Source organism: Aythya marila, assembly GCF_965140915.1.
Source record: "Aythya marila genome assembly, chromosome: 10".
Taxonomy (NCBI): domain Eukaryota; kingdom Metazoa; phylum Chordata; class Aves; order Anseriformes; family Anatidae; genus Aythya; species Aythya marila.
In genome coordinates, this window is record NC_139051.1 from 12,644,585 (window position 1) to 12,656,598 (window position 12,014).

The following is a 12,014-nucleotide window of genomic DNA, read 5'->3' on the forward strand; positions in this document are numbered from 1 at the left end:
TGGGATTTTGTGGTTCTGTGATTCTGGGATTCTGCGATTCTGTGGTTCTGTGATTTTGGGGTTCTATGGTTCTGTGATTCTGGGATTTTGGGGTTCTGTGATTTTGTGATTCTGTGATTCTGTGATTCTGGGATTTTGGGGTTCTGTGATTTTGGGATTCTGGGATTCTGTGGTTCTGTGATTCTGGGATTTTGGGATTCTGTGGTTCTGTGAAGCGAAGGCGCTTCCCCCTCACGGCCCCCTCACAGCTCCCCCAGGCCCCGCCCCCACCCCCTCAGGACGCCCCGCCCCACGCGTTCCCGCGCTTGCGCTCTGAGGGCGCAGGCAGCGGGTTGGCCGCAGCGCGCCTGCGCGGCGCCGGGCGGGGCTATATAAGGGACAGCGGCGGGGCCGCCGACCGGGCGTTGTGCCGGGCGGGCGGCTGCGTCACTTCCGGGCTGCCAGCTGAGGCGACGGGGAGAAGCTGAGGCGACGAGGATGGAGGCGGTGGTGCGGCGCTGCCCGTTCCTGGCCCGCGTCTCGCAGGCCTTCCTGCAGAAGGCCGGGCCCTCGCTGCTGCTCTACGCCCAGCACTGCCCCAAGATGATGGAGGCGGCGCCCCCGGCCGCCGCCCGAGGCCTAGCGTGCTCCGCCGCCCGCGGGCAGCAGGCGGGGGAGACCCCCGCGGCCCAGCCGGGTGAGTAGCGGCCTGCGCCCGGGGCAGGCGGAGCCTCTTAGGGCCGAGATCTGGGCCCTGTGGGCGCGGAGAGGCCGAGCTGCCCTTGAACGGCAGCGGGAGAAGCTTCTGGAAGGGGCAGCTTTCTCGATAAGGGTTGCTTAATGCCCGCGGTGATTAAACGAGGCTGCTGTGGGCTTGTCTGCGAGATCAGGGATGGGCAAGCTCCGGCGTGGTGACGGCGAGGCCATGGGCCTTGCTCACGCTCGAGCGGCTTTTCGTTGGACTTGGTACCGTGCCTCGGGGCACTCTGTCCCTGGCACTAAGGACAAAGAGCTAAGGCAGCAAAGGGGTGGCAGGAAACAAGCCTTCAAAATCAAAATCTGCCCTTTTGAGATGAAGGAGAAATTTTTATCCTGAGAAGGGTGCATTGCTGCATGAGGGATCTTAAATCAGGTGCCCATTGAGTGTTCATTCTTGTATAAATAAGATGTGAACACTTGGCTAAATAATTCTTAGTGGCTTGTGCTAAATGATTTGCTGGAATAGTGGTTAGGAAAGCTCAAGTCGCTATTAAAAAATTGAAACTGAAGTGCTTCCCTTTCTGTGCCTTCCTCAGAGGGTAAAAATGCCAAAGATGCGGCCCAACAGAATACAGATGGATCCCAGCCACCTGCTGGCCACCCGCCTGCTGCTGCTGGCCATACCTCTGCTATGAAATGCCCATTCCTGGCAGCTCAGATGAGCCACAAGAACAGCAATGTCTTCTGCAAAGCCAGCATTGAACTTCAAGAGGATGTGAAGGAAATGCAGGCGGACAGAAAAGGTATGTGTTGTGTGTGCCAAAGTGCTCGTTCCTTCCTCGAACCTTTGGTGCTTGACTTTCCTCTGTTGCGTGCCAAGTCTGACAGTCGCTGCTTACCCTATGTGGGTAGGGTTACGATAAATTGCAGTAAAAACTTGGTGAGGAATGCATGTGTTAATGGCGTACCTGCAGTGTTGTGCAGTGATTGCCCTCAGTAATCTTGAGGCAAGAATTCTTTAGACCGTATTTTGATGCCCTGTTTCTAAATGTGTGAATCAAGCTATTTGTGCTCCCAAAGCAGGGGCTTGGGATTGAAGAGAGCCTTACTAGGGTGCTGGTGTAAATGAGGGTGGTATATCCAGAGACAGAAGAAACACTGTCAGGGTGTTGCACAAATAGCAGAACGAATCCAAGCTGGAAAGCAAGCAAGCAACTAACTGGCTTTTGGTTTATGGAACTACAGAGTGTTACAGGCTGGCTTGCAATCTGATGTAAAAGGGCTGTCCTTCAAATGAAGGAACTTTTCACCTGTATTTGTAAATCCTTGCTGTCTGTCTCAGAAAGGAAGCCTGTTTTCTTTTTTGATTTTTTAGCAGAACAAAGTACTAGAATGGAAAGGAAGCTGCCAACCTTAATTCTGCCTTCAGTTACCTATCTACTGACTTTCAGATGAGTGCTGTAGCTCTATAGGGTGGGTTTCTGAGTCATGATGAATCAATTGTGTTATAAGATAATTACATTGAATGTTGTCATTGATTAGAAAGATTTTCCTTTTGTCTCGTACAATGCAAAGTTAGAAGCAGATGCTGTAGCTGATCCCAGCAGGAGCCTTTAGATTCAGGTATGTGCTTTCTAAAGAATGAAGAGTTAAGCTACTTAAAATGCTGCAGTGCTGAACTCAACTGAAAAACCTCTATTTTAAACCGATTAGCTCACCATAATTCATTGATGTCTGTAGGTAAAGAATTTGCCAATGTAACAACTACTTCCCCAGCGAGGAACACTGAGAAAGAGGGAGAAGAGCAGAATGGATTGCTCAAGAGGTTTAAGGATATTATGCTGAAGCAAAGACCTGAGAGCGTGTCTCATCTGCTTCAGGATAACTTGCCAAAATGTAAGATAACACAGCAAAACCCTCACAGACCTGATCCCTTGTGACTTTTTTCCTGTGTGCTGAAGTCTGTCTCATTTCAGCTGTATCAACCTTCCAGTATGATCAGTTCTTTGAGAGAAAGATAGATGAAAAGAAGAAAGATCATACCTATCGAGTGTTCAAAACAGTGAACCGAAAGGCACAGATCTTTCCCATGGCAGATGACTACTCGGATTCTCTGATCACCAAGAAGGAGGTGTCCGTCTGGTGCAGCAATGACTACCTGGGCATGAGTCGTCATCCTCGTGTGTGTGGAGCAGTGATGTGAGTAGTGCCATATTAAGGGTCATTTACAAGCCTAGGGTGCTCTGCAGAAGCTTTTGTAGGAAGATATCTGAAGAACTGACCTCTGCACTAAGCTACATAACCTGCTTCTAGTGTTGTTCTTGTTATAATCAAGCTCCTCTTGAGCTAGAGTAGATAAATTACTGCTGCTGTAGAACAAAATGCTATTTACTTGCTATTCTGTGACCTCACTTGATTTTTTTCCTCAAACGTCTGAATACTACTGTATAAACTGGATGGTATATTGTAGCTGTACTGTTTCCTTAGCTTATTGAACCCCTGAGTTGTGCTGGTTGCTTAAGACCTTAAAACTAACAGCAGCTTTTGACAGCCAGTTCCATTCTAAGACAATACTAATTAGGTACTAGACTGTCTTGAGCTATGATCCTGCTATCCATCTGTGGTGTTCAGTAACACTGTCTTTATTTGGGCCCTTTGTAGGGATACACTGAAACAACATGGTGCTGGAGCAGGAGGCACAAGAAATATTTCGGGAACAAGCAAATTTCATGTTGATTTGGAGAAAGAACTGGCTGATCTTCATGGAAAAGATGCAGCACTGTTGTTCTCCTCCTGTTTTGTAGCCAATGATTCCACCCTCTTCACTCTAGCTAAAATGCTGCCAGGTGAGATCTCAGAGTGCATCTTGTATTTACAACGAAAACCCACACTGAGCAATTGGGAGTACATTTTGCAAATGGCCACCCAAAGTGTGTGTGTGGGGTGATTCATCCTACTCAACCAGAAGAGTCTATTTTGTTTAAATGCTATAAATTCTGTGCAGCTATTGCAAGTCATAGCTGTAGCCTACTGAGGCTGAATAGGTTGCTGTGAACTGCAAAGGGAATAGAGCAAAAAACACTGGGTCTTCTACTTTCACTTGAATTCTACCTGAAAATGAGGCAGCAGGGATGTAGTATCCTTACCTGAGGGTGTGAATTTCTCTCCCTCTGATGTAGTTCAGGGCAGGTTTGCTTTAACTTCAGAAGTTGTTACATAAAGTGTTAAGGACTTGGAAGAACCCTCTGCATTTCTTTAGGCTCAAGTTTCTATTGGTTTAGACACAAAACAAGCCTTAAATAATATTTTTGCCTTACGATTTTTAAATTTTTCCTCTGGTCAAGAGAACTTTCTTGTGCTGCTTGAGCACTTACTGTATGTGAAATGATGCTGGGAATTAGCTGGTGCTTTCTGTACTTGACTTGTAACTGGATTGTTCCCTCAGGCTGTGAGATCTACTCTGATTCTGGAAACCATGCCTCCATGATCCAGGGGATTCGAAACAGCAGGGTACCGAAGCACATATTTCGCCATAATGATGTCAGCCATCTTCGAGAGCTATTGAAGAAGTCTGATCCATCTACCCCTAAAATTGTTGCATTTGAAACTGTGCACTCAATGGATGGTAAGGTGGCATAGACTCCTCTCTCCTTCCAGTGCAGTCAGTACTCAAATCATCTGTGTTTTGGGTCTAAAAGTGTTTCTTTTAGTTAAACCCTTACAGCATTTTAGCCCAATGTTTATCCAAGGAATGTTTATACAGGGAATCCTAAACTGCCTGTTGGTGCTTTTGTCTGTAGGTGCTGTCTGCCCCCTGGAAGAGCTGTGTGATGTGGCCCACGAACATGGAGCAATCACTTTTGTGGACGAAGTGCATGCTGTGGGGCTGTATGGAGCTCGAGGTGGTGGTATCGGAGACCGGGATGGAATCATGCACAAGATGGACATCATCTCTGGAACGCTTGGTATGCATGGCCTGGTGGTTTCACAGCAGCTTATGTGTTCTAAGGCAGTAAAGCTTCTGAGCAGCTGAATTAAGTGGGTTAACTCAAAATCAGTCTATTGAAATGAACTTGCTAAGGATTTATGGGGGGGGGTAGTGTTTTTCAGAAAGCCCAAAGGATTTAAGTATGTCCTGCATTTTGGAAAGTATTTAAGCTACTTACCTTGCCTTACTAATCAGCAAAGGCAGCATTTTTACTTTAACAAGCTAGCAAAAAAAATCCTTTTGTAGCATATTGGACAAGTCCTGAGAAAATTCAGGTGAGAAAGATAGTAAGGTAGTACTCTATACTTAGTAGTACTTGGTTCTTTTATATGAAATGGAGTGCTCCTAATCCAGAAACCTGAGATGGGGAGTTACATAAAAAGACTTGGCAAGAACTGAAGCAACTGCTATTATCAAAGTAGAATGCAGGCTTGGGTGTAAGTTTACTGCTGCAAATTAGAAAGGTTTTTCTAAATAGCTTCCTGAACATATAACTTACCAGGAAAGCTAATGTCTTACACTCTTACTGACTTGTTACAGCCTAATAAAAAAATTCCTCACCAGACACCATGTTTTCATTTGTTGCTTGGTTCTGGTACCTGAGCATTCCCCCCTTATCTGGAAAAGGGGGACCTGTATTCACCACAGTAACAACATGTGCTCCTTAGGAGTGTAGGCTATTTCTAGCCTCTCTGGAACAGATTACTTTAAATCTGCTGAGAGACTTAGTGTTGATCTTCTAGGGTCACCACAGAAGTCTGTGCTTGATGATTGTACTTAAGTTCTTCCTCAAGATCAGAATTTGAATGTTTGAGATGATCTTGAGCTGTGCTTGCTATGTAATAACTAGCCCAATTGTTACTGGGATTGGTTTTAAAAACAAAGCTGCAACATGTGCTGAGTAAATACAAGACTGGGGGGGGCTGGAACTGTTGCCTGCTGTGTACTTAATATTGTCAAAATAACTCATAAGTGAAAATGAAGTAAGGCTGTAATACTTCGAGTTGTTCTAATGGGTGGAAGGAATAAGTTGGGATGATTTACTTTATTTTATTTTTTTTTTTTAGGCAAAGCATTTGGTTGTGTAGGAGGATACATCTCCAGTACAAGCTCCCTGATAGACACTGTTCGTTCATATGCTGCTGGCTTTATCTTCACAACATCCCTGCCGCCCATGCTCTTAGCTGGTGCCCTTGAATCTGTCCGAACTCTGAAAAGTGCAGAGGGGCAAGTGCTGAGGCGCCAGCACCAGCGCAATGTGAAGCTTATGAGGCAAATGCTGATGGATGCAGGGCTTCCTGTGGTGCACTGCCCAAGTCACATCATTCCAGTAAGGGTGAGTACTAGGATATCTCTGACACAAGACCATGGTGCCTGTTTTCATGGCTATGATCACATTGTTTCCAGGTGTTAATAAACATTCAGACAGTTCAAACCTGCCATAGTGTTCCGCAGTGATGTGCTAGGAGTCTGGCTTACCTTCCTTGTCTGAATAAGGCTGGGATTAAGTGGACTTGTGCCTGATAAAAATGCTGTAAAGCACAATGGTAGTGTACAAAACCCACAATCTAACAGTGTAGAGAAGTCAAAGATACTGGTAATAAGCCAGTAAAAAGAAGAGTTCAGGTATTAAGTTACCTGCTTAGGCCTGGAGGACACTAGAATAAAAGCTTTTAGTCTTCGATACATGTTCTGTTTAGTGGGCACAAGGAAGCCTATTTGTGCTTGACTCATGTGGCTGGTAAAGTTGGACTGACAACTCTGCTACCTTACATGTTTTCATTAATCTTAATTTCTTGATTTTGAATTTCAGGTTGCAGATGCTGCTAAAAATACAGAGATCTGTGACAGGCTAATGAGCCAACACAGCATCTATGTCCAAGCAATCAACTACCCCACAGTCCCCCGTGGAGAAGAGCTGCTACGTATTGCCCCTACACCTCACCATACCCCTCAGATGATGAGTTATTTTCTTGGTGAGTGGTGCAGTGGAAACTCTGGGCTGTCTATGCACTCTCAATCCTAAAGACTAGGAAATAGTTCAAATTTAAATTGTATCAGCTGGATGATGTCTTTCCACTGCTGCAGCATACATAGCACACTTTTGTCCTTAACTGGCTTTGAGGATGACCTGTGAAAGCCAGCATGCTGTGACCTAGAACAGTGCAGTCCTTCATACAGCTGGTTCTATCCCAGCCATTTCTGGGGATCTGGTTGCATTGTCCAAACTGATCTTTACTTGTTAGGAGGGGGAGGGGTGTCCAGTGAAATCTGCTGTGCTCAGCTGAGCTTTTAACCTGTTTTAAACACTGATCTTTATGGGGAAGCAGTTACTACCTCTTCTGACAAGATACAAGAGTATGAGCATAGGTTTTTAAGGTTAAGACTTTACTGCGGTCCGGTCACATTGTGTCAGACAATTCCTGCAGTTTTCTTTGCTAGGAGAATAGGTATGCTGACACTTCTGTTGTGCTGCTTCTCTGAAGTGCTTTGATGTTATATGACTTGACTTTTCTGTTTATAACAGAAAAACTGCTGGCTACATGGAAGGATGTTGGTCTGGAGCTGAAACCACACTCATCAGCTGAATGTAACTTCTGTAGAAGACCTCTGCATTTTGAAGTGATGAGTGAACGGGAAAGATCTTACTTCAGTGGAATGAGCAAACTAGTATCTGTCAGTGCATGAAAATAATGGTGTTAATCTTACTCTCATCTAGTTCTAGTACCCAGTCGGTAGCATTTTTAAATTGCTTATAAGCATTTTAATCATAGTTAAAGCACTAAGCTCTGAAAATAAATTTCTAGAGCCACTGTTTGGTTGTATTTTTATTTTTCATATTCAGCTTCCGTAAGATAAGTTGTCATTGGTTAGAAGGGCATCCCCTGGAATAAAAAGTGATCTACACTGACCTTCATCTGAAGTACTGCCTTCTCAATGAGTACAAACCAAACCTTTCAGTAGCATTTCCTTGTGTAGTGTGAGGGATGAGTTCTTCTATTAAAGGAAGGTTTATAGGTACTTAAAACTCCTCAGGAACTTCCACCTTAAATTTGTTAAGCCTATGTCTAAGCTCCCCTCTGTTTCTCCATTCTTTCCCATGGGTTTTGTGGGCATCCAGCCCTGTGGTACACTCCAAGTACATCCTAATTCTATCTGGGAGTGGTGTAAAGCACTATGCCTTATCCCTGGGCTGTTGTTTTAGTCAGTCCCAGGGCATCTTACATGTTGGGAGGTGTTTAACCTGTATCAGTACAAACAAGGGTCACATAGTGCTACACTGAAACTGAGACAGGATGTTCTTAACCACTCCTATGAGCTATAGAAGGGTGCAACACTCACAACAGTTTTGGCACCACATGGGTGCTACGGGCCTTGCCTCCCCAGGGGCCAGAGGGAGCAGAACCACCTGTGCAAGGTGGGTGGGGAAGCAGGTCTAGTGTTCGCCAAGGCAGCTACAGGCAGCAAGCAGAAATCAGCTGTCAAGAGCCCAAGAATTAATACATCTTAGGTTTTAGGTGCTTAGGTTTTGTGGTCAGCCAAGCCTCTAGAGGTTGCCCCAGAGCTCTAGACAGAATTTTAAAGCTAACAGAGGCGTTGATGCAGTATTATGCATGTATCTAACTTAGTATGTTCTCACTGAAGATACACTGCAGTATGAGCAGGAGAGCATTTAGAAGGGGCTGTGCTAGCTGCTGTCTCCCTCTGCTGCTTTACTCTTGGTTGGCTGTGTGTGTGGTAGTCTCACACAGGTGCTCCTACTTGAGTGCTCAGCAGGGTGCTTTTTTGTACCTGAGGAGCATTCTGTTGTTTCAAGAGGAAAATTGTCAGTGGGATTTAATAAGTGGTGTTTTATGACTGCTTGACACTGCTGTTTTTTTCCTGTTTAAAAAAAAAAAAAAAAAAAAAAAGACTGTAATATCCTTGGAAGGGAGGACCTGTATACCATAGTATGGCTGGGAGGTGCAAGGTTGTTTGTGGTTGCCCAAGTTCACTCCAGCTGCATGTTCTACTTTCATATGTGCCCCAAGATAACCTTCACTGGAAAAGCTGCTTATCAGCAAACAATTCCTAATAATTCAGGTCTTTGAGAGAAGCAGCTTGTAATAGAATATCAATGCAGCTTTTGCAACCTCTGACAATTTGCACGTCAATTAGGTAACAGGCCTATGTAATGCTTTCATGAATAGCAAGTGCATACTTCAATCAGGGAGTAGTTCCAGGTATGTAGGTAGCAGTATGGGTGAATGCACGTATTGAGAGGACACTGCTGTCATGAAGTCTACAGCAGAGCACAGCACTACTTTCTTCATGCAGTGGTATGTCCTTTAACTGCTAGAGGCAAGTTTTCTCAAGTTACTGCACAACTCTTGCTTTTCAGGAGGTAACAAGCCCCCGGCACTGGCTATTGCTGTTATTATTGCTGTTAACATTGCAGCAATATTACTGTAATATTACAAAGCCACTTTTGGGAGTTAGACTCTAGTCAATCTGAAGAGATCACCTCCACCCATTGGCAATCACCACTACTTTAAGTATATACTGAAGGACACTGCATTTCCTGAAAGAATTCCTTTCAAAAGACTTAGATTCCTAAGTCAATGGGGTCCATTTAAAAAGTCATTTACAAGCCAGGCAAGTGCCTACTGCCTCTGCCTGGTGCAGTGTCCTGCGGAAGGGCAGGAACTACCTGACCTCAGGCACTAGGATTAATATGGCAAGTTAGGTCTACTGCTAAACAAGGCAGTTGATAAAGTAGCTTGCTAAAGCCCACCCCCGATTATGGTGTACGCAAGCAGTTTCTTTGCTGCTGTGAAGGGATTAGCTTTCACTTGCTGTGACATTAACCTGATCTTACTGAGGCATGCTGCAGAGCTACTTGAAGGAAAATGTAGTGCCCCACCCTGGTTTCCTTGCATTGCAACAAGCAGCTTTCGGCTAAGACTTCATGAATGTGCAGCTCCATTGCACATCTCCTCTCATTAGATACTAAGTTGTATTAGTAACTTGAGACATAGCTATAGAGCTGCAGGTCCTTCAAGATCCTTTATCATCCTTTCCTCGATGAGTGTCCTAATGTCATAATGCACCTTTGGTGTTTGGAGCTGGTAGTGTAAGCAATGGGGATGGGGAGGTGTTGACTAATCTATAGCCACAAGCCAAAAGTAAAAGGTTACTTGCATTTCTAGTTTCTTCACTGATAGCATTCAAACTTGGACCAACAGATTTTGTATACCAGCTAATAGAGCTGATTTTTTCCTTCTAGTTCTCATAGCAGGTTCTCCACACTCCTTCATGGTGCAGGGGAGAAGAAATAAGACAGAGAGGGCTCCAGCTATCAGAAATCTCAAACACAATTCCAAATTAGTTGCAGCTGGGAATGGAATCCCAAGGTTCAGAACTAGCATTGGTTGCAGTGGCAGGAGCACAATGAGCATCAGCACATGGTAGTCAGTCCCTCTGTACCCATTCACATCCCATGTGGTAACATCTTCTAGTGCTGCTAAGCAAGGGTGTGAAGGTAGAAGCGGAGTGCAGTAAGAGCCTGGCAGAGATGGTCATCACAACTGCAAAGAGTGACAGAGCCAACGGCACACAGGACATATTTTCTCCATTGAAAAGGACAAAGAATGAATAAACAAACACATATTGTTTCCCAGCAAACAAAGCTTGAATGGTGGGTTGCATAACTAGTGATGGTTACGTAAGCACTGGTTTGGCTTCTGGAAAATAACTGGTCAAAGATGTTCATAAAGTTGGAGACAAATAGTCCATAGCCCTGACAGAGTAAGCAAGGAAGAACGCAGCTGTAAAGACTGTTCAGATTTGTCTGGGGACCCACAGGGGCAAATAATTCATCCAGTTGTGTGTTGCACAGCCTTAATCTCATATCCTTTATTTCTCAACCTATTTACATAACAGAGAAACTCCAGGCAGTGTAATGCAGTAAAATATCCTGAATGCAAACAAAAGCACCCATCACTGAGGCAGTGGTCGGGCCAGCAGGCCCTGACATCCTCGGCCACCTCCACCAGGGCTGCTGCACAGTCCCAGTGCTCCCACCAACCCCCCAGCCCCTGCTGTGCCATGCTCTGGCTGGCCCCAAAGCCCCTCGCTGAGCATGCAGCACGGAGCTCTGGTTGCTCATAAAGCTCTGGGGGCCTTGGCTGCCTGCCCAGCCTCCAGCTGCGTGCTGTGGGCGACGATAACCAGCAGGTTCAGCGCTGAAGGAGGGAACCAGCCTCACCAACGTCACGCCTTCAGGGAACTGGGCTAAAACCAGCCCCTTGAATCCCACGTGATGAAAACCCAACGCATTTTCTAGGCCTGGAGGTAATCCCTCTGGTGGGGAGGAGATGCTCGGTGCAGCCCTAATGCTGCAGCCCCCTCCAAGGCAAGCCACCAGCAGGTGCCTGCCTGGCCAGCACAGCTAGTCCTGAGCTGCTGTTACGAGGCACAAGCACCACAGGGCAGAGTCCCCACAGGGCTTTCCAGCCATGCCATTGTCCTTGTGTCACTGCTGGTGGTCATTTGTGCTGCTGGATGCTGTTTGGGCCACCTGAGCAGGAGCAGCCCTTGCCTGGGCATTGAGGCAGGAATAATAATAGTAATGATAGCATTATTAATGCCGCCAGATCCACACCTCTCTCATATCCCTGCTGCCCTGCAGACATGTATTTTGGGGCATGTCTTTTGCTGTGGTGAACAAGGTGATGAAGAAGGCTTTTCTCCCAGCACAGACAGGCCCACAAAGATCTGAGTGGGTGCTCCTGAGGGCCTGACCTGCCCACTTCTGTATTCACAGGGGCAGCTCTCAGCTACACATCAGTAGGGGGTTGTTGCTGTTCAATATCTTTACTATCTGTGTCACAAGGAGCAGCCAGCAGGGGAGGGAGGTGATTGTCCCCCTCTGCTCTGCCCTCCTGAGGCCCCACCTGCAGCGCTGCGTCCAGGCCTGGGGCCCCCAGCACGAGAAGGATGTGGGGCTGTTAGAGTGGGTCCAGAGGAGGGCCACAAAGCTGATCAGAGGCTGGATCAGCTCTCCTGTGAAGAAAGGCTGAGAGAGCCAGGGATGTTCAGTCTGGAGAAGAAGAGCCTCTGGGGTGACCTCAGTGTAGCTTTCAAATAATTCAAGGGAGCTTCTTATAAAAGAGATGGAGTGCGACTTTTTGCTTCCTCAGATAATGACAGGGGAGTTGGAGGAAATTCTTCCCTCAGAGGGTGGTGAGGCACTGGCCCAGGCTGCCAGAGGAGTTCTGGCTGCCCCAGAAGCTGTAATTGCCCCATCCCTGGAGGTGTTCAAGGCCAGGTTGGATGGGGCTTTGGGCAACCTGATCTAGTGGGTGGT

General features: G+C 46.2%; 1 protein-coding gene across 1 annotated transcript; it reads left to right on the top strand.

Moving 5' to 3' along the window:
- Positions 1–406: 406 nt before the first annotated feature.
- Positions 407–7,481, top strand: ALAS1 (5'-aminolevulinate synthase 1). The gene is made up of 10 exons (XM_082768206.1): positions 407–676; positions 1,275–1,481; positions 2,419–2,574; positions 2,655–2,877; positions 3,340–3,524; positions 4,124–4,303; positions 4,479–4,643; positions 5,734–6,002; positions 6,480–6,642; positions 7,194–7,481. Exons 1-10 carry the CDS (start codon positions 478–480, stop codon positions 7,352–7,354), a joined length of 1,908 nt encoding a protein of 635 aa, XP_082624332.1. The 5' UTR covers positions 407–477; the 3' UTR covers positions 7,355–7,481.
- Positions 7,482–12,014: the final 4,533 nt, after the last annotated feature.